The sequence below is a fragment of the Peromyscus eremicus genome, chromosome 3 (genome assembly GCF_949786415.1).
Source record: "Peromyscus eremicus chromosome 3, PerEre_H2_v1, whole genome shotgun sequence".
In the NCBI taxonomy this organism is placed as follows: Eukaryota; Metazoa; Chordata; class Mammalia; order Rodentia; family Cricetidae; genus Peromyscus; species Peromyscus eremicus.
The window spans coordinates 53,484,472-53,506,660 of NC_081418.1; the positions used below are offsets into that span (position 1 = coordinate 53,484,472).

Genomic DNA, 22,189 nt, shown 5'->3' on the forward strand with positions numbered 1-22,189 from the left:
GGCTCCAAGATGGTACATCTTTCCTTACAGGGCAAGATTTTATTAAATACAATACTAAACCATATGGATTTTTTTTACCAATATTTAAATAACAGGTAAATATAATTTCAAGTAGGACATGTGCTTTGTTGGTTTGTTCATTTTCATTCTACCACAGAGGAAACCTAGAAGCCAAAAGTATCTCTACTCTTTTATGAAGTACAAGAAATCCAGGTAGACAGAGGCAAAAAAGATATAGAAGCAGAGAACAGTCTGGAGATGAGAAACAGGATGTCCATAAATGACATGGGCATCTTGGCTAGAAGAAAGGGAGAGATCTGGAAATATACGTAGGGATCCAATTATAGAAAACTGCATCAACTTATTTTATTATATGTATAGAGAAAGAACATAAAGTTGGGGAGGTAGGGAGGTAGGGAGGACCTGGGAGAAGTTGGAGGAGAGGAAAGAATATGATCAAAATATATGAAAATTTTGAATAAAATGTATTGTATGCAAAACTGTAATAAAAATAAAAATAACCAGGGTAGTATACAACAGAAGTGAAATATTAAATAAATAACAAAGAACTTAAAACAAGAGTAGTCCATTCCAGCACTCTGTCTCCATCTCTACTCACTTTCAGATCTACTTTTTCTAAGAGATTATTTCAAACTCTTTACAAAAATTACTTCTAGGTTCTGGAGAGATGGCTCAGCAGCTAAGAGCATTGGCTGCTTTTCCAAAGATCACAGGCTCAATTCCCAGCACCCACATGGCAGCTCACAACTGTCTGTGATCCAGCACCAAATGATCTGACACCCTCACACAGGCATACATGCAGGCATAGCACCAATGCTTACAAAGTAAAAGCAAATAAATCATTAAAATTTATTTCTATAGCTATGAGTAATATGCTCACATTATGAAATTTCTAAACCAAAAAGAAAGAAAGAAAGAAAGAAAATGAATTACCATCCCTCAACTGTCTCTTGGTCTAACTACAATGATTGAAGCTTTGGGCAATCTAATCAAGCTTTTGTCCGCAATACCAAAGCAATGTCTGCTTTCCAGTCTATGCAATAGAAGTCTGTGACCTGCCATTCATCAGCTTGACCTGGACCACCTTCCATTACTAGAACTAGTTGAGGTTAGAAGGTATGAATCAGATGTACCAAGCTGGGATCCTGTGCCTGCTTCAGCTACATGTAAATCAACCTCTTCCAAACCAGCTTGACTCTTTGTATTGTAGACAAAGGAGAACTGATGGCGATACTTTGCCAACAGCTCTTCAGCTGGGGGTGGGACTTCATGATCCCCCCCCAACACTCATGCTAGGACTTGGTCTTAGCTTAAAATTCTTGAATATTTTTTCTCCTAATAAGGTTTCTAAACTTAGAACAATAAAATTGAAGGCATAAAATTGGTTTTTATGCATCCAAGACTAACCTGAGGAAGTTGCAGCCACAGACAAGAAAAAAAATACACCATGAGCATTAAAACAAGAGGCAAAGCTAGTGTCTGTCTGCAGGAATGAGAAGAAACCACCACAGGGCTCCAGGTCCTACACAGAGGTGTGTACAAGCTTAGGTTTCAGTTTTGTCTCCTAGGTAACCTCCTAATTCCAGCATCATCCCTCTACTCACCCCTTCCTCCCATCAGGATTAAGACATCACCAGTTGGGGAACTGAAATGCCTTGGTTCAAATACCTTCCCAAGGCTGGGTCCCTAAGGCAGATGAGTCTAGGCTGAGGTAATGAGAAAATCAGACGCCAAAACCATTTAGAGATTCAATTTGATATTTAGTCAAAATGCAATAATTAGCACAGGGGAAAATAGAGGTCTTTAAACTTTCATCTATCTTTTAGGCAAATTTGTGTTACAATTATAAATCTGTCGAGGATAAGCTCTACAGTCTATCACTGTTATGGACATCTGCCAAACCCTGACATTTCCTCTTTGCAGTTTTGACTGCAGAAGTTGTTTAATATCCGTGTCATTTTCTCCTGTATGATGAGGTAATGTTAACTGTATTTTCCTTGGAAGTCTGCTGGAATATCATTCACATAACTCAGAAACTGCTGTACGCAGTTCCTAGGACAATGGACTGACTTTTCCGTCTATGTCAGGAGACCTTTGTGTTCTTTCATATAGCACGTATTTCCTTAATGCCTTTCATGTGCAAAGCACTTGCCAAATACCTAAGGAATGTTAATATCTAAGGAAATGGTCCCTGAGTTGAGGATGCACTTGATGGAATGTAAAAAGGGATATTCTCTAGGTTCATTATCACAAGAAACTCTGGGCTCTAAAGAAAGCCTGTAATGATATTTAAAACAACCTAAAATATATTTTAAAGACAAATGTTTGAGGAAAAAATAGTTAAGGCAGTGAGTGTCTCAAGCCAGAACACAGTGGTGAAGCTGGCAGTGTGGCAGAGTCCTTCCTTACCCCACCCCTGCCCCACCTGCTCCATAGCCCTTACTCCTCCGTACTCATGTACACCTTCAGAGGGTGATCCTGCCAGCAAGGCAGGCAGGTCAGGCTATCAGCCACTTCCTTCTGGATAGGCCAGCCCCAGGCTTCAAAGAAAGGGACCAGGTTCTTCTGCACGGTTTCAGAGAACTTCTTCATCCATACGTTCATCTTGCTCTTTTTGTTTTTGGGGAGGCCAGAGAGGGTTTGGTATTCAGCAAAGAGGTGCATGAATGGCTCCCACCCAAAGGCCTCCTGGAGCTGGAAAGAGAAAGAAAGGGAAGAATAAGGTGTTGCGTTTGTGAACCTGACTGCTGCCTGTGTGTGTGGTCATAGGTATATCAGGGACTGCTTCCCATCAGCTTCAAACCTGTTGTTTGTCCCACTTCCCATCCTGTGTCTCCCTATAAATCTACCTTATTGGATCTCAGTGGCTCTTGGCAACCAAATTTTACCCCTCAATCTAGTAACGATGCTCTCTAGAACCCTAATGTACAAAGAGTTACTCAATAAAAGACGGTTACTATTATTAGCTTTGTTTTTTAATGTATTATCCAGATCTTAAGTGCTTTCTCCAGCCGGACTGAGTTGGGTTGCTCATCAACTGAGACCACATCTCACTCTTCAGAACCAGTGAAAAGAAACATTAGAGTGTAGCAGTCTATGAAGCCAGGGCTTGCTGCTAACTCCTGATTCTAAGTTCTTGATCTGTCGTTTAGGTAGGGGCTTTTGAACAAGTTGATTGGATTCTTAACTTAGGGTTTACAAGCCTCTGTGACAAGTGAACTAGATAAGCCCTCTGCACAGGGTTGCAGTAGACAGGGCAAAAGGTCTGGTGTGGTCAGAAGCTTTGATGACTGGCCATGAAAATTGGAAGCACATTTTTTGAAAGAGGGCAGGGATAGATGCTTATCCACAGGAAATGGACTAACTTTATGACTTCATTGCTATCCTATTGGTTGGTCATTATTTATTCAAACAATGCTTCTGCTTCAAAGCCTGAGGACCTTGTTAGTAGATAGGTTTCTTCTTACAATACCTATTTATAATGCAGTTGCTCTGGAGACATGTCCCTGTCATTGTAACCCATAAAAGTAAGGAAAACAAAACATAACCAAACAACGGCTATTATGGAATAGCTATTAAGAGATGAAGGGCAAAGCCGGTGAGAGGAGTCAGGAAAATGACTCAGAGCCTTCCCTCTCAGTCAAAGTTCGGGATAGTACAGAAAAATGTGTCCTGTAATTTCTCAGAATACTTTCCATTTCCTTGCATCTTCCAACATCCTGGTTCTGGAAGTGGGATGGGTGTCACTTTTATCATATAAGTATATAAGCTGAGAGGTACCACCGGTGACTCACATCCAGGGGTGGTGGTGGTGGTCCCAGGTTTTAGGGGGTCATGCAGGAATCAGAGAGCTCTTAGGAGGCAGGACACTACATGACTGAGGAGTCTGTCAGCACCATCTCCCTGCATTTGTGCTCAGTACCTGCAGATATGTTTCCAGCGCTGTCCAGACATTCCAGTTATCCAAGGGTGCTCCCTTCTGAAGGTGGTCTTTGATTCTCTTCTCTCGTTCTTCAGGTTTCAGTGCGGGGTGGGCTTGAGCCCTGGGAATCCCCAGAACTGTCTCATGCACGTAGACTGACCAGAGATTGCAGGTGGCCTCGGTGGTGTGGGGAGGGAACTCCCATCCGTGGCGCTGCTGATTGTGGCCCAGCTCATGGATGGGTCCCCACAGGCCCGTACTTCTCATGGCTGTCAAATTGATGAGCTCCTGCACAGACTCCAGGTGGCACATGATGGGGTATCCTGAATGCATCCAGCCTGGTGATGCAAAGAAAGAGATGGAGTGTGAAAGCAGGGTCTGCCTCAACTTCCTCCTTCCACTGTTGAGCTTTTCCTTCACAATCATGGTTGTACCCAGTGATTCCAGACATCTGTGCCGTTTGGAAAGCATCTGGCTTTTCTACAGTAATTGACCCTTCCCAGATTCTCCCAATTAAGTATTGTCCTGGTCCTCATTCTGAAGGGTGGGAAGATACTTCGCAGTACTGTCCTTGCTGGGATTTACTGCTTTGTTTTCAAGATCTTCCTTTGCCTGTGAGTCTATGGCATGATGCCCTGAGCCTGGACTAGAGAAGCTAGGGTAATGTCAGTCCCCCCCCCCCCCCCGCCAATCAGCATTGTTAACCAGATTTGCATGACATAATAGAGATAGTTTTGTAGATAAAAATTTAGCCTCCCTATGTGGGAGCTGGACTCTGAACTGATTCCCTACATGTAAGTATCTTCTCTGCAAAGTCCTTGGTACTCATACCTCCCTCAGACTTCTTTATTCACCCTCCCCCTTCTTTTTCAGTTATGACTTATGTCTGAAGGAAGTAGTCCACTTTGAATATGCTTTTTGAAAAGATCTTGACAGACACTGGTGGCCTCCCAGCATCGAGTTTCTGGGTGTGATTACTATCTTAGGAAATTGTATCTTGTAAGATGTCAATGATTGACCTTTTGTTTGTAAACATCTTTCTCTTCCGTCATGGTCCAAGCTTTTTTTGTCCTTTTTTCCTTGCATTTTAATAACAAAATTATGCTTTACAATTCTTGGGCACTACAAGAAAAGTAAAATAATAACAAAATGGAGTTTGCTCACTAGGAGCATTCCCCTGGAGCACCCACCGCATGAGATCTGCACATCTGCAACAATTCTCTCAGGTCTTTGGAAAGGGAAAGGCTGGGCTGCCAGTCTGGCCACGGCCTGCATCATATCATCCCAGAGCTGGAGCAGAGGCTCTGGGTCCTCCAGAGCCTTGAGGCTTGCAGTTGGTACCGTCAGGATGATATTGTCTGTAGCCAGCTCTCCCCAGGGGCACAGGTTATCCTGGATACAGCTCTTCCACTCCTCTAGGGATGTTTTACCTGGAAATATATAGCATGGAACCTGCCACCCATTTCCCTTTGAGCAGTGGCAGAGAGACAGAGAGAAACAGACAGACAGACAGACACACACACACACACACACACAGAGAGAGAGAGAGAGAGAGAGAGAGAGAGAGAGAGAGAGAGAGAGAGAGAGAGAGAGAGAGGACAGACAGACAGAAGGAGGAGTGAAATTCTAGAAGGAAAGCACTGAACCAATGACTTGCTATCATTCAGGTCCATAGGCTGCAGGTGAAGGTCAAACTGCTAGACCCCTCTCCATTGTACCCAAAGTCTCCATAGACAAGGATGATCCTACCTCCTGTCTATAGATTCATTCATGTTGAACAGTTCTACCTTTCCCCCTCTAGTGATCCTTGTTATTCTCTCTCTCTTCAATAATAACCCCTTAGTCACCAAGGCACCTGGAGCTCAATTTTCCCTCAATGCCCAGTCTACTCACCTAGCTTGTAGTACGGGGCAGGCACTGCCTTCTTGATAGTAACAGAGACAGGACCAAGCTGACAGCCTTTGGGCACAATGACGTAGAGGAGACCACCCCAGAGGCAGGAGACTGACCGTTGAGTTCTGTCCATACAACACTGGTAAGTTACCACAGGGGCTCGAGACAGCTTCCTGGCCTCACTTAGGTCATCAGTGTGACATCCAATCTGTACCTGGACAGACAATTGCACCACATGAAGGGAATATGAGCCTCCAAGAAGCATGTAGGGTTTTGTTAGGGACATATGGATGGTGGTGATTATATATGAAATCCTAACTTCCCTTTTCTGTGAAGGATACATGTAATCTATGAGACTGCAGCACTCCAAAGTCTTTTGGACTCAAATGTAAATTTAAGGTTTATTTAGGGGTGTAAAACAGTCTAATAGTGAATTTCCATTTGATATGAGTTGGCTAATTACTAGGTGTAACTGAGTAGGCACTCGTGGAGTCTCACTACCAGGCAGAATCCTGGGCTCTTATATCAGACTTAAACAGCAGAGTAACTCTGATGCTTTGAATGATGCAGGGCATCTCAGGCTGCCTACCCATTGTGAGCAGATACAAGTCCATCCAGATGCTACCAAGTAGAGCCAGGAGGCAGAGAACTCATCTGCTCTCCTCTGTCCAGCTCACCCTTACATGCTCTGTGGGGTTGCCTCTTTGCCTTTGTCAGATAGAAGCAGATAACTCTGTTATCTCAGAATGCCGATAGAAGAGCCCTTAACTGTAGTAGGAAATGATGCTTAGAACTGAGAGGGCAGAAGAATTTAAATTCCGCATGGAGGTCATATATTTTCATGATACAGGTAATGGGACTAAACACATCCTTTAAAGGGGTGTCAAGATGAAGAGGTCAAACTCCGGCCTCTGCTACCAGGAAAACTGGTGAGTACTGATAAGTAATAAGGTCACTCTTCCTTATCCCTCTAAGTAGGTAAAATTGCCACATGTGGAAATCAGGCTTAGGAATGAGCTTGGGTCATCAGTAGCTTGGACTTTCTGCTGTTCCATCTATAAGAGGGGCAGAATAACCCTCCCATGGGCTCCTGCTGGATAAACTCAGTAAGGGAGATATAAACCACTCTGTGATGTGGGAGAGTCTTGGCTATGTTTGGGGAAGTGCTGGTTCCCAGTGTCTAGCCTTACCTTCAGGCCAGTAGAGGCAGCAGCTTCAGAGAGAGAGACCTCTGCACTTTGACCTTCCAGAAGGTAGAGCCCAGTGCTCATCCAGGTGTCACCGTCACCTGACAAGTCACAGAGAAGGCTGAGTTGTGTTTCTACATGGCCTGACACTACCTGGAGCCTCCCACAGATGCAGCTTCTTCCATGAACTCCAAATCATCCATCCTCACTTCCTGTACCCTTTCCTCCTTGGCCTTAATTAAGCACAATCCCAGCTCCCATTGTCTAGCACAGCATGGAGCTATTCATTCTGAGGATCAGAACCTTCCAGGTTCTGAAAAGTTAACCAAACCCACCTTCTCCCAGGCCAAGAATACTCCGAGCATTCCCTGTCCATTCTATACCTGGGTTGGTTCCACTGATCTCCACAGTGACGGGATGCTCTGAGGGACCGAGGTTGGAGGAGCAGGTCTGAGTGCCAAGGCCCTGGGCTAGCTGGGAGCAATCAGTCCCAGAATGTGCCAGCTCTGTGGCCAGATGGAGCATTGCAGCCTCACAGGAGTGACTGGAAACTGGATTTTTCTTGCTCACAGCTGGGAGGCCTGCCTGTCTCAACATCTTCCTCAGCAGCCGGTGCAGAGACATATAAGCAGGAATTCCCTGTGCAGGAATCTGAAGGAAGCCTGCGGCATCTACTCCCAACCTTGCCAAATACTTCTTTTCCAAGTTCCCACCTTTGTGGTTCAACACAGCCTGGAACTCAGAGAGAACCCTTCGAAAGTGGTAGTTCCTTATCTCTGTAGGAAGGACAGGGAAACAGCCTGGGCTGAGGGTCCGAGGCAGGATGCTGAGGCCCAAGGTGTTGAGGATGACATTCCCAGGGAAACCTTCCAAGGCAGAGCTGCCTGTGTTCTGGGAAGCCCACCACCAGGACTGGCCACCAATGAGCAGCCCCCCGCCCTCAGCGACAAACTCCTGTATTTTCTTGGCATCCTGATCACTATAAGCCCCACAGCAGTAGACACACATGTCACTGGTCAAACGAGACTCCAGGCTGCAACTCAAGCCATGCTCCAACAACAGGGAATGCAGATTCTTGAGACTTTTGTTCACCCCAATATTGCCTCTCTGGTCTCTGGCCAACCAACGTACAGCATTGAGCAAAAATGGTTCCATCTGAGGAGCACAGAGCATGGCCTCATGGGCAGCCAGTATCACACGACCACGGCCATAGTGGGCAGCTGCTAGGAAGCAGCCGAGGGAGGTATTGAGCCCCAGAGGGAAGGCTAGGGATCCATGCACCAACAGCTGTGAGGGGACACCTCCAGTCTTGATGTCCAACTCAGAGATCCCATTCAGCAGCTGCTCCTGGTCATGCCCGAGCTCCTCCCAACACCTGGGAAGAAGATGAGAGAGATGAAGAGCCCGTATTCAGTTAATGAGCCACTCACTATATCCCACCAAGGAGAGAAAGATGACATAGTTCACACCAATTTTCCTTTCTTACCAATAGTATTATGGGGTTTAATAATGTGTGTCTTATCAACATAATGCATTTTTTTCTTTGTCTCACCATTAATCACATATCATTGTTCATGTTTGCTCTTGCTTAGCAACACACAAAACACCAGTGTTTCTCATAACTGAGGTTATCACAGATGTGAAGAAAAGAGAGGCAGTGATCTTGTTCATACATACCCAAATCCACATTCTCCAGATGAACCCCTCCAAGAATTCTTGACATTAGTCAGCCAAGTGAATATTCTAGCTCAAATTTCATGTCTTGAACATTATCAAAGCGTGTAAACAAAGCTGGAAAATCTAGAATATTGGATGGAGACAGCACTCCTCCAATTCTTCCCCTGGAGTAAGTCTTCAGATACAAGATCAGACTGTAGAAACATCACACTGGACGCTCCACAGGTTTGCTCAGAAACAGGGACATGTTACAAATAATTTTTTTAAACTTCTACTTAATTTATACAGTCATATATCTTTTAGAAATTCTTACTTAGGGCAGGTGAGGGTAAAGGCTCTTGTCACCAAGCCTGATGACCTGAGTTCAATCCCTGGAAGAAGAGAACCAACGCCTGAAAGTCCTCTGACCAAGACATGTGCACCCACCCACACACACATACATGTACATCAGACTCATGCACACACACACATGCAATTACATCACACACACACACACACACACACACACACACACACACACTCATTGAATAAGTAAGTACAAAAAATATTTAAAAATTCTTATTTAAATCTGACAGTATTTACCATTTTTTACTTAGAAGTGGTCAACATAAAAAACAAATTTTTAAAAGGTTTTTTATTTCAAAAATTAAAAAGCACAATTTCTAGATACATTAAGCATCAAACAATAAGAAATGGATTAAATAAATCATGTTGACATTATATAGTAAGTCAGTAATTAGACAGTATTGGGAGAGGATTAATGGAATGTAAAAATTAGACCCTCAAGAGACTAAGTCAAATTTTAAAAATGCTAAGATCCAAAAATCATAAACTAGACATTGAAACAGAATCTACCCCATATTTGTCAAAATTTGTCTTCTGGGATCATCTTGACTATTAGAGTTATAGGTCATTTAAATCATTTTTGTATAATTTTATCATTTCAACTTTAAAAACAACATACTTATAAATAAAAGTACAATATTTCTCAAAGTAAAATTAGTTAGCTCATTTAATCACTGTAAGGATGTGGTGATATTTTATTTGTGCTTTGATAAATAAAGCTTGCCTGGAGATCAAGGGGGAAGGGCCAGCCATTTTAAGTAAACAAAGTCAGGCAGCACACGCTCTTAATCCGATCATTTAGCAGGCTGGGTCTCTGTGTGTTTACTAGGGAACAGAGCCAAGTATGGTGACACACGCCTTTAATCCCAATACCAACCATAGAGACCTGGAGGTCTGTACAGACAGGCAGTGACAAGGAAGTGAGGTAGCTGGGTTAAGAGCCAATGAGAGGGCAGAAAAGCAAGGCATATAAAGGTGTGGGTAGACAGGAAGTAACTCCCATTTAGAAGCTGCAGGGTTGGTGAGGTAAGGTTGGCTGGTGGCTCTCCCTATTTCCCTGATCTCTAAGTCTATCACCCCTATATTTGGCTCTGTGTTTTTTTTATTTAATAAGACCATTCAGAAATTAGTCTACAGAAGAAAGTACATCTTGTGCCGTTTCTCCTTAATTCCATATCAGTGCAGAATAAAGCAAAAATCATGTCTCAATTTCATCATCTCATTTTCAAACACACGCAACAAGTGTCATGTGGACTCAGGATTCAGGTTTTTGTTTTGTTTTCTTTTTTTCTTTCAGAGGCTCAAGCCTTATTCTGAGCCATCCTGACACTGAGCAACAAGAACGAATAGTAAAACAGGCCACGCTCTGTGAAATCTCAGCTGCGGGCAGAAAGCTTTGGGCACAAGGAGTGGGAATGACAGAAGTCAGCTACATGAAGGTATGGATGTTTTTGCTTGTACACAGCTGCTATGATCCAGAAAGTGGGTCACTCAGTATTTTGACTTGTCAAAGTGTAATCATTGTATTCTGGCAAGTAAGTAGACAATCATGTGCAAACTACTCTCCTCCTCCAAGCCACCACTTCTCATCTATTTCTGGGAGTTTAAAGAGATCACTAATGCATTAGCTAATACAGTGTCTGATATATACGGTAAGCCTTGAACATGCTAGTGATTATTTAACAAATACAAATACACTAAGAAGATCTGATTTTTTTTTAGGGACTCTGTACCTGATAAACAAGGAACATAATACTGGTCATTGTTATGGTCTGAATTCTGTCCCACCCCAAATTCATATGTTGAAGTGTAGACTGCAGCACCTCAGAATGTGACCTTGAGGAAAAATGGCACCCTAGCTAGCTATAAAACCATATTCAAGTAGGGTGTCTCATTATGGCCAGTCCTTATAAAGCATGGAGACCGGAACACTGAACATGCATTCAAGAATACCAAGTGTCAATGACGTCACTAAGACGATGCCTCTAGATGCCAAGGGACAGGCCAGCAAAGATTGCCATCAAAATACACGAATCAGAGAAAGGCACTGTACAGTTTTTCCCACATGACCAGGCAGGATTAACCTAGAAATATTTTATCTCAGATAATAGCCTCTAAAATCTATCAGATGATCAATTTCTATTGCGCCAGAAATGTGCAGCACTTTGTTATAGCAGCTCTAGCAAGCTAATACAGTCTTTAGCTAGGTACAGCTTGTACCTTAGCCATGTACAGCATCGTTAGCAAAACCTTCCATGTCTGCCTGCTTATGTGCTATTTCCCTTTCACAGTTTTTAATTTTCCATTACCTACAGTTGGTTGTGAGGCTTTTTATAGTACCTTGATTCATTCATTTCACACAAATTCTTACCTGGAAATGGTCAATGTTTATGGAGTATATGAAATACAAAACTATGAACTAAGAACCAAGCTGAGGTCCTTGGGTGAAGATCTTTTTACTTCACAAGACTGTGGTGAGGGTGAATTTCTACAAACAGGTACATTAGCTGCTCTTGGTGCTAGGAGGGGAGAGACCTTTGTGGATTTATGACCCTCCCTTCCTTTAGGCAGATAAAGCTGGGTGGTGCAAAGGACAATCACCTAGCTTTTAGGACCTTTCAGCAATGATTTGCAGTTAAGGAACCTGTCAGGTTGGTGGGGGAGGGGGGTGGGAGTGATTGGCCAAGACTTGTTAGCAGGAAAATTCATGAAAACCTCAACTGTAAGGCAGAAAGAAGAAGTAGAGGAGAATTTAAGCTAGGGATCTTTTCAGAGTTTAGACTTTAAAGGTGTAGTCAGCCCTCCTCCTCTGTTTCCTGAAACTCAGTTTTATACTGCCTTCCATAATGCAAAGTTCTCTGCAGAGCTAACACTCGGGGCACAGGCCACCCTTTCTCTTGTGGTAGATAGTTCTGCCTCACGTTTTTCATTAATTTATATAGTTTACGAATGTTTGTTAGCCTCTGCTTTTTCACATTTTGAGCACTTAGAATTGAGGGGCTAGGATTTAGTTTTCCTGGTAGGCCGACAGTTAGGACAGGAGCTATAACTAGGTAATAAAGATACTAAAATTCCAAGATGGCTGGTTTCTTCCTCACCCTCCTGACCAGAGACAAAGGCATGCCAGTTTCAAACAGAGGCCTTGTGGGCTTTCCCTCCCATCAGTAGTGGCCCTGCTGAGGAACTGGTTCAACAAGTTCCCGGTATGATCTGGGTATGATCCACAGCAGCTGTGGGCAGATCTGCTAGTGTATCTTTCTTCAAACTGACCAACCCTACGCTGGGGAAGAAGATCCTTCAAAGATTTCAAAAACCCCCAGGCCTCCAGGAGATGCCTCCTTGCTCTGCTCTGTGGAGGGTCTTTCTTTCTGTGTATTTCGGGGCATGAGTGTGTTTTTTCACCCCTAACAAAAGCCTTCCTTTCCCAGCTGAGTCCGTCTGCTGCAATCAGCTGTGTTTGCGATTTTTCCCTGCTGCTATCTGCCATCCTAGAGATTTGTCCTGCCTTTTAATTTTTAACTGACAGAGAAAACAAAACCAATCAAGATCCCAAGGTCGTAACAGAATGAAACGTTGGGCAGGACAGATGACATGCAGACCTTGTCCAAGCTGTACATTCTGGTAGGCTAGAGACATTAGCAGGTGGCCAGGTGACTAACATGGAGATGGTGCCAGGTGATGTGCCCAGGAGTTGGGAAGTATGGTAAAGTGAAACTCCAACATAGTTCTGATTTAATAGGGCTGGGAGAGGGCTCCTGTCTTCAGCATGTTAGTGTCAGTTTGGATAAGGAGGATCTGCATCTTAAGAGCTGAGAGTTGTATGATAGAGAAAGCAACTTGAAAGTCAAGTGTTTGATATTAACTGCTTAGATTTTTTTTTAATAGCCAGATTTCCAAATGCCTTGATACCTATTTTTTTTAATAAAACAAGACATTTAATCCTACATGTTATAGTGTTTGCCTTGGTAGAGAATGCCAAACTAATGATTATAGGGTTTTTTTTCTTCCTCAAAGTACAAAACTATAAAATTCTGCACACTCAACAAAAGAAAATAATTAATTAGTTATGGAAAGTTTTGATATTATATTGTGGCTACAAGTTCTCATTAAGAAGATTCTTTTCAAACATCAAATTATTTTTAAACAGAACACAAAGTAGGAGTGTATAATGACACCAATAATTGGTTGCACAGTGATTAAAGATACATGCAAATAAATACTTTGTGAGAACATTAATGAAAACTCCAAGTATTCAATTACTTTAGTGTCACATTGCTTTTTTTTAGTGTTTTTTTTGTTTTTGTTTTTTTTTTTTTTTTTTTTTTTTTTTTTTTTTTTTTTTTTTAGATTATGAAAAGCAGCAATGTGAAAAATCATTTTTGTAGTGGTTGTCTGTGTTAAGGTCTAAATACCATTGCCAAGAATGATGGGTAGAGTTTAACAGGCATTCGACAACCTACATGTGAGCCAAGTAAGAGAATATTGTATAGTGGAGAAAAGGAGCAATAAGAAAACCCATTTTTGGTTGTTCCAAAAGCATCAAGGCTTCATATTGTACATATATATATATATATATATATATATATATATATATATATATATAGTACTCATATATTTATTTATTTATATATATAACAAATTTTAAATAGAAAACTCAACAAAAATTGTGTTAGCCAGCTTTTTGTCATTATGACAAAATACCTAAAGAAACTGATTTAAAAGAGGAATGTTCATTTTAGCTCTTGGTTTCAGCTCAGGTCAGCAGGCTCCACTGTTTGAGGCTGTGCTGAGGCAGAACATCCAAGCTGGGAGAATGCTGTGAAGCAACCCTGCTCATCTCATGGATGCCTGGAAGCAGAAAGTACAAAAAAAAAGAAAGAAAAAGGCAGGGAACAAATACGCCCTTCCAGGGAATGTCTTCAGTGTTCTACTTCCTTGGCTGTGGTCCATGTTCTAATTTCTACCGCCTCCCAACAAGGCCATCAAATTATGACTCCATCAGCTGATTAACGCACTGGCAAAGTCAGAGTCCTCATGAACCAAAAACCCAGGCCTTTAATGCATACACCTGTGAGGGACATTTCATATTCAAGTAACAGCATGACGTAGGTAAAAGGATGACGTCTTAATGTGATCAAGAAGCGTTTTCCTAATGTTAATGGGTTTAATAAGATAAAGTTATTTAAAATGTAATTACAATGTAATTATAGGGAATTTGGTGAGGATTTAACATGTTAAAATAATCATTATCAACTAACCTCAGTTATATACTGCCTGTTATCACATTTGTTTTCTCATGTTCATATTCCTACCTGCATATGTACCATTCCATGAATTTGGCATCATTTTAACAGAATTGTGTATCTTAATGTTGTTTACTGTATTGTGAGTATATTGCTTTCCTTTTGAGGTCTCTGAACATGTGATTTTTAATGGCCACATAATTATTCACTCTGCAACTGTAGTATATACCATACATTATTCAAGATCTTCTATTGCAGACAATATGTGTCTTACTGTGTTTCACTTAATAGTGACAGTATCACTAAGAAATATGTACTGAATATTGCCTCATAGGCCACTTTCTGCCTCTGTCCTATATTTGTTCTTTTCCCCCATTGAGGATGCTTCTTGATGAGGACTCTGCATACCCGTCTTTGTCTCTGAGGAAGCTTCTTACCCAATCTGTAATAGGGTTAACATGGTAATGCTAACAAAATTACACACTCATGCCCCATCAGCCAGCTATCCCAATTCTACAGACACAGCGAGGTTATAAAGATACATCTATCAGGACATTCATTGCAGCCCATCTGTAATAGTAAAAATACTGGAAAAATAAAAATTCATACTGGCAATTCAAATGTCTGCCATTAAGGAACTTAATAGATTATATGATATCTACACACGGAAGCACAACAGAACAACAGGGCATCTTAGCATTCTGTTATGTATCTGTACCTAGCTTGATAATCCAGAATACTATTGAGCAGAAAGAGTAAGTGGAGAAAAGCTGATAGTGTGCCACTGCTTTCTCAAAGAGAATGCTGATACGTATGCATATGTCTGCTCATGTATACAAAGAAATAATGCAGCATTAATGAATTTAAACAGTGAAGGGAGAAAGACATTACATGTGGGGAGAGAATACAGGTTTAAAATTTTATTTTTGAGCTACTACAGAACTATTTGGCATAATTCTAAAAGTTAAATAGCAAAAGCAAATAAACAAGTAACAGGACATTTCCAGGTACCCAGTGGTATAAGCACAAAAAAAGGGAACTGTTCTAAAGGGCATCAAAGTTCACTGATCTAACTTCATATAATATCCCTAGGAAAATATGCTAGGAGGATGAAAGGCACAGGAAATAATCACTGCTATTTATTGCTAAGGAATGTTTGCTGCTATTTGCCTACCTTTTCCCTCTGTCCAACCTTCTTCCTTCCTTCTTTTTCCTCACTGAGAGCAGTTTTTAAGGAACTCCCCACACTCCATGACTCTGTCCAAGTCAGCTTCTTGGGAAACCCAACCTCCAAAGGGGAACTCTCTATGTCTATTTATATATTTCTTCTTAGGAAGCCAACTGATACAGCCAACTTGGCAATGCTAGTAAATATTCCTTGCAGTTCCCATCAGTCAGCAATCCCACAGTCATTTTGCTATTGGTAGTACTGTCATTTGAATTTTGCAACTGTTGGGTGTATATTACGGTAAAGCAAGTAGTTCATTATGTTGGTATCTTACAAAATGGGGAAAAAGAGCTGACTCTCAGACTCTACACAGCACATTCTCCTGGACCTTCCAGTACTGAGCCAATCAAGTCTGCCCTTACCATTTTGAGGTTGAACTGCATCTACTCTTCCATTTTTCTCCGCTAACTAGTTTCTTGCAATAGACAAATAAGACTGAGCACGAGTTGACCATTCTCAATACTGGGCCACAATTGCCCAGAGGAATATTGTACTGCTCTATTTCTGCATATACTTAAAGTTCCATAGAAAATGAAACAAAACAAGAAAACCAAGAAACTTCAGGTTTAGTAGCAGAGATGGAAAACGTAGGTGGAGATGAGGAAAAACAGCTTTCCTTTGTTGAAAGGGAGAATTCTTTGAGGCAACCAAGAGAACTACAGTGCTGAGACTTAAGGTCAGGAGACATTTAAAGGGCCAGGTCAACACTTAGGGGTTCATGGTTTCTCCTGGAAGGACTACTGTAACTTGGAAAGCACTACAAGCAATTTGGGAATACATGGTCATGACCTTGCTCCAGTAAAAACCCTATTTACAAAAACAGGGGGCTGGCCCATAGGCCTGAGCTTCTCAATTGGCTAGAGAATCAGAGCCAGCTTAGAGCAAATCAGATTCACCTCTCTGTGACTGGTTAACCCAACCCTCTCTGTAGGGAAGGACTCCCATGTGCCTTCTCTGGGGCTGAGGGCCATGGGCACTGCTAACTGCTCACTCAACACTGACATTCCCTTTCTCCCTTGGGGTAGGATTTTGATTTCTTCAGAGATGCCCCTTTAAAAATATCCTCAGACCCTTTGGTGGTTAAATTTGACCACCTGATTAAGTTTTATTCACTAAAATATCAATGGAGATCCATGTTAAGACTGCAAGAAAATAGATTATTTTCTAAGTTACAAAAAAGAAAACCAGATAGACCCAGCTAGTGTGTCTGCTCCAGGAATCACACCTGGGTGTAACTAGAGAGCGGGGCAGTGCTGGCCATCACCACAAAAGGTGAAAGCAACAAACCACAGTGGAAATGGGGACAGAGAGGGAAGCATGTAGCTGGGGACATCATGGAGAAACTGCCATAACCCTGGACTGGCTACCTGGGCTTCATAAGATATATAAAATCAGAAATTGTTAAACCACTATGGTAACTTTTTTACATATGGAAAAAGCACAATTAGTCATTAATATCTCAAAACCCCAAAAATCTAAAATTAAACTCTCAACCCCCTCTACTCTCATTAAATGACATCACCTTTAATCACTATGATCAAAATTATCAATTTCTCTTTTTCATTTCTTGCTCCATATCCAGTCCATTGACCCAGCCTGCTGGATCCTACCTTGGGAGCAAAGCCACAGCCATACCTCTTTCCAGTAGCTCTATTACATCATCCTAGACATGTCATCAGCAGCTCTCACATGGTCTGTTTCAGTGGCCTCTTATGGGTGTCCTCCTCTCCATTGCACCCTACCGTCTGTTCACCATAGGGTTCCTTTTGCTGGCCATTGGCTTGTTCGCACTTATGGCCATTGTTTGTACTCCGCCATCTTCTGTGTTGTGTTTGCTGGGCTCCCTTACCCTAACCCTGGTGAGTTCAGCTAGGAGAGGCAGAGGTTATCTAGCCAGTGAAGCAGGAAGGAAGAAGGCCCCAAGGTTGGTGGTTTTTTTCGAGGTTTATCTCTATTGAATACCAGGTCTTCTCCAGGACTCCAGTTAACACTAGACTGACCTCTTATCGGGGGTCTTACTGATGCTTGGCAGACTGATCATGAGTTCAGCATCCATATGGTGATCACCACACCTGGGCCCCAGTAGTGCCTCCATTTTCTTCAATCTGCCCTGCTATTTGGGCTGAGGTCCAGTCCTATGTGGTTTTCTAATATTCTCTCACCTGAACTATGGGTTCTGTATGCTAAATTTCTTCTGCTTGAAATACCATAGAATTCCAACCAAACTAGAATGATATACCTTCCCTGAAGAGGTTAAACAGCCTTTATTCTCCTTTTTATTGTTATATCTCAAGTCATGCCTTCTTCCCTTCTTGTGGCTCCTATCAACATCTGATGGGCTTCTTGTCTATTGGTTTGCTTACCTGCTTATTTTTCCACTGATACATAAGCTTTATGGTAGCACACAGTGTCTGTTTTGATTCCTGCTACGTTCCCAGTGTCCAGCATAGGGCTGGGCCCAATCGTAGATGTTCATGTAGATATACCAGTGTTTTCTGACTCATTTAGGACACTGATAAGCAGTCTGTTTCAGACACTCCATGTGGAGAAACAATGGCAGATAGCGCAAGCTTTTCTCGTAAGTGGATAGAAGGGAGTGGCCAGCAGGACCAGCTTTTCTTGTGCCTTGAGGCATTTTAGTGACCGTGTTTTTGATTTTGCAGCAGTTAGAAAACTGAATAACAATAATCACTTGCATTGAAATGGATACTCACTGGAAAAGGAACATCAGCACTATTAAAAAGTGTTAGAATCTATTAGGGGTTGTAGTGGCACACTCACCTGACATGGAGTGGGATCTTGGGTACCTTCTTGGAGATCTTGAACCTATCTCCATCCCCATAGACATCTGTGAAATACACTCCAGCCACACTTGTCACCTGGTTCCCAGGGAAACTGAATAGCACCTTGTCACTGCCGTGTTGACTGGCCCAGTACCAGGCCTGGCCTCCAATGAGCAAGCCCCCACCACGCTTCACAAACTGGACCAGCTTCTCAGTCAAATTGTCATTGTAGGCATCCGTGCAGTAAACACCCAGAGTCTCTCCAGGTTCAGGCTGAACCAGCGCCTCTATGCCAGAGTCACCTAGGATGTTTACTAGTGATGCCAAGGAGGGATGCACTACAATGGGAGCCCCTGGGGAGGGGCAGAGCCAGCTCACTGCATTGAGAAGAAATGGGGTAAAGCCAGCATGCAACAAGTAGCCCTCATGGGATATGACAACCAGGCGGCCTTGGCCATAGGAAGAGGCAGCAATGAGCACCTGGCCCTTGTTGTTCACCATCACTGGGAAGGCAGCCTCCCCAGTAAGAAGGAGTTCACTGGGAATGGATTCTTTAGGAAGATCCCAGCTGGTCACTCCATTCATGAGGGTCTCAAAAGCAGCATCAGGAGCTGTTGCCATGGTTCTTCCAGATGCTGCAAGAGGACACAGAGACCCATGTTGGTCAAAATAGATTGAGGAACCAGAAAAAAAAAAAAGGCAAGCAACTAAATGCATTAAATCTGCAAATTATTAGGACCCCACTTTTATGACTCCAATATATAAGAAGAGTAAAGATAAATAAGTAGGCTTATAAATAAAAGTGCAGCAATTTCCAGTTGCTGTGTGATGATGAGATACAGACCAGTCAACTGGAAGACTGCTTTAGACTGAATGACAGGAAAGACCACCTAAGAATATGGCCTTGAAGCTGAAACCTGACGTGCTGTGGGAAGAACATGCTGGTAAGAGGCCCACCAGGGCAGCAGTAGAGTCAGGGAAAGGGGAACAGGACCTGAGGTAGATAAGGAGGTGCAGGTTCCTAAATGGCCTGGCGGATCAAATGCAGGAGTTGACTTAGTGTTTGTTGTATTCGGTCAGACAAAAGAGTAACATGACCTGCCAGAAACTGCATTAGTTAGGGTCACACCACCTGTCAGAAACTGCATTAGTTCTGACAGCTTTCCTTACTGTTGGAAATGGCTTCCAAATGATCAAATCTGCCCTAATGGGAAGCAAGCCCCCACCCCCAACTGTCTGGTCAGAGGTCTTTTCAAATTCTTCTGAAGTCTGTATGCTGACAGCTGAGCTCATTCCAGTATTCCTTCAGTTTTTCCCCTCTCTCTTCTTCCCCTTCTCATTTCCCCAAGTGCCATGGATCATAGCAGGTGTCCCACACAACTTCTCTATCCCCACATCTGAGTAGCTCACCACTGGGGACTTTCTGTCCATTCACATGACTGACAGGGCAGCCCTCCATTGGCTGTGACTGATATCTTAAGTTAGTTTCAGGTACTGGAGGGAACTATGGATACACGCCCAGTGCCTCCCTGAGGTGCATCCTAGGAGGGTCCCTGCAAGGACTGAGCTCTGCAGGCTCAGTTCTAGACAGCCAGCACTCACCCTTGCTAGGCTCCCTCCTTTCCTGTTTGACCCAGATTCTTCACTTAGGGTTTTCAGGGCTCTCTTCCCAAATAAGCTTCAGGGGAGAACCTGAGCATATCAGACCCTTGTGCCTCTTGTCTCCTTTGTTCCTCCTCTTCTTATGAACTGTCAATAGCTCATGTTGCCAGTCTCCTCTCATCTGTCCTCATAGTCCAGTCCGCTTAGCTCTCGGCCACGACCAGGCTGAACTGAGCTGGTCTGAGCCTGCAGAATGCATTCCCACCTTCCTCTTGCTTGACTAAGAACTCTATAGAGCCCTCACATTTCAACCACTCCCCGTGTGGTGAAAGTATTGGTCTTGGCATGTCCGTATGTGCTCCACCAACCCCACTTCCCATCCCACTTCATGGCACTGCTCCCAGGAAAGTGAACAGTGGGAAATTCCGCTTAGTGGTCTGGGGTAGAAAAAGGCAGCAGATAGACCAGGAACCCCAAGCTCAATCTGTTGTTAAGTTTGCCTGAGAAGAAAGTTCTCTTATTTTTCCCTAGCTTGGCAGGAAAAGTAAACAAACAAAAGCCACGTGGGTAATCTGTCCTGAAACGACAGGCCCACCACTCTGTAACTAAATGCTCTTGCACACGCGAACACACACCTTCATCAAATTCGCGACTCAAGAGCGGAGATAAATCAGTTCTGAGTTAACTAGAAAATTGTACCAGACAAACGAAACTAAAAGAAAAACAGACCTGTGGAAGACACACTGACTCTCGGGAATGACGTCCGGTAGCCTTCTGACACTTTAGTAGGGGTTTCCTCCCAGCGTAGCCCAGCTGCTCGAACACCCAGCCTCACCCTAGAGCACACCAGGACCAAAAATCTCACGCGGAGGAGGTCGCTGTGCCTGCCGAATGTAGGGGCAGGAGGAGTGCAGTCAGAATGAAGGTCTGCCTAGGGGCGGGGCCTCCCGGGGGCGGGGCTGTAGAGGGCGGGGCTATCACAGAAGTAGGCTGTCATGCAGAAGGGCTCCTGGTTGGGTCTGGAGAGCCGAGCTTCTCCAGGAGCCCTGCTACCAGGGAACTGGGGTGGTTAGGGGCAGGGCTGTCCAGTGGGGTGGGCTAGTTGGGAACTGGGCTGGGTAGGTGCGGCGCTGTCCCAGAGGTGAGGCCCTTGGGAAGCTGAGCTATTACCGTAACCCGGCGGGTTGGCTGCACCCTTGATGGGAACTTCACCTTGACGCAGATCTGCCTGATTCTAGACCCCACCCTACCTGGAGAGAGGACTCTGCAAAGCTGTTGATGGACCAAGGGAGAAAAATAAAACTCCAAATCTCCAATAAATCAGATTCAGGGCGAAAAATCACCAAACAGCTACACTCCCAGACCCGGAATCTGGCACCGACTGGCTTGGTAGCACTCCAGGGCTTCACTGCCGGGGTTAACCCCAGCCTGGCTCGGGCGTCAGGGCCTGCCCCCTGGTGGCTGATACTGGCCGTGCACCTGTAGGGATCTGCTGGGAGGACATGCTAGGCATTTTGGCCTGAGTATGCATAGTAATCTGTTCCAGAGACTCTGTTACTGGGCAGAAAACATGACCGTGACGTGATCTACACAGGCAAGACTAAGCTGGAGGAGTTAAACTAAAGTTAAAGGGTGGATACTGCCCGAATTTCTGCCCAAAAGGGGTCAGAAAAATGAAGGCTGAAGGAAGGGCAGATTAGCATGTCCTTTTGAGCACAGTTTTGCATAGCAGTATATTGTTTTTACTTCTATCATATATTATTTGGTTTTGTTTGTTGATGGGAAGGAAGGGAACAAAAAGAGAGGTAAGAAGATACGACGAGAATACTTACAAAGAGACTTTAGATCCTTTGGTGCTACCACTAGCCATACATTTAAACATTGCAGTTTATCAAACTATGTGTTTTTTAAAATAGCTATATGCTTGCTTTCCTATTTGTGCATTATCTAAAAGCACTAGTTTTTCTCAAAAACATCATATTGAATTTTTACAGCAGTCGCTCTGTCTTGCTGAGCCAGATTTCTGGCTCATTCCCTTTATAAGTGAATAGCATCTACCCCAGGACCTTGCTGACAACTTGTCCACCATTTTGCATTTTTATTTTGTGATATCTGAGAGTTTACTTGATTACACTCTCATCCATGCTTTTCTGTATACACAGGGCATTCCTTCCTGCTGTCCACCCTCTGCTGGTGAGGAGGATTAACATCTTAACCAGCTTCTGCTTCTAGCACTTCCTGTTCTTCCAGGGTCACCAGTGGGGGCTTCCCTCCTCGACTTCAGCTCA

The 22,189-nt window shown here is 43.3% G+C and overlaps 1 protein-coding gene across 1 annotated transcript; it reads right to left on the reverse strand.

The window, feature by feature from the left end:
* Positions 1–1,789: 1,789 nt before the first annotated feature.
* Positions 1,790–20,792, reverse strand: LOC131906851 (TRPM8 channel-associated factor 2-like). Its single transcript, XM_059257656.1, has 8 exons — positions 20,631–20,792; positions 18,298–18,934; positions 7,407–8,398; positions 7,027–7,124; positions 5,837–6,050; positions 5,134–5,373; positions 3,944–4,281; positions 1,790–2,715 (listed from the first exon to the last, which is right to left on the reverse strand). The coding sequence occupies exons 2-8, from the start codon at positions 18,918–18,920 to the stop codon at positions 2,461–2,463; spliced, it is 2,760 nt and encodes a 919-aa protein (XP_059113639.1). The 5' UTR covers positions 18,921–18,934; positions 20,631–20,792; the 3' UTR covers positions 1,790–2,460.
* Positions 20,793–22,189: the final 1,397 nt, after the last annotated feature.

What these genes read in the sequence shown, in the direction of transcription:
- LOC131906851 (XM_059257656.1), bottom strand. Translation starts at nt 18,920, where the DNA reads ATGGCAACAGCTCCTGATGCTGCTTTTGAGACCCTCATGAATGGAGTG. An exon ending in GATCAGTGGAACCAACCCAG is followed by an intron (nt 7,125 to 7,406) that starts GTATAGAATGGA and finishes GTGACTTGTCAG; the next exon opens with GTGACGGTGACACCTGGATG. An exon ending in AGATGTGCAGATCTCATGCG is followed by an intron (nt 4,282 to 5,133) that starts GTGGGTGCTCCA and finishes TTGCATCACCAG; the next exon opens with GCTGGATGCATTCAGGATAC.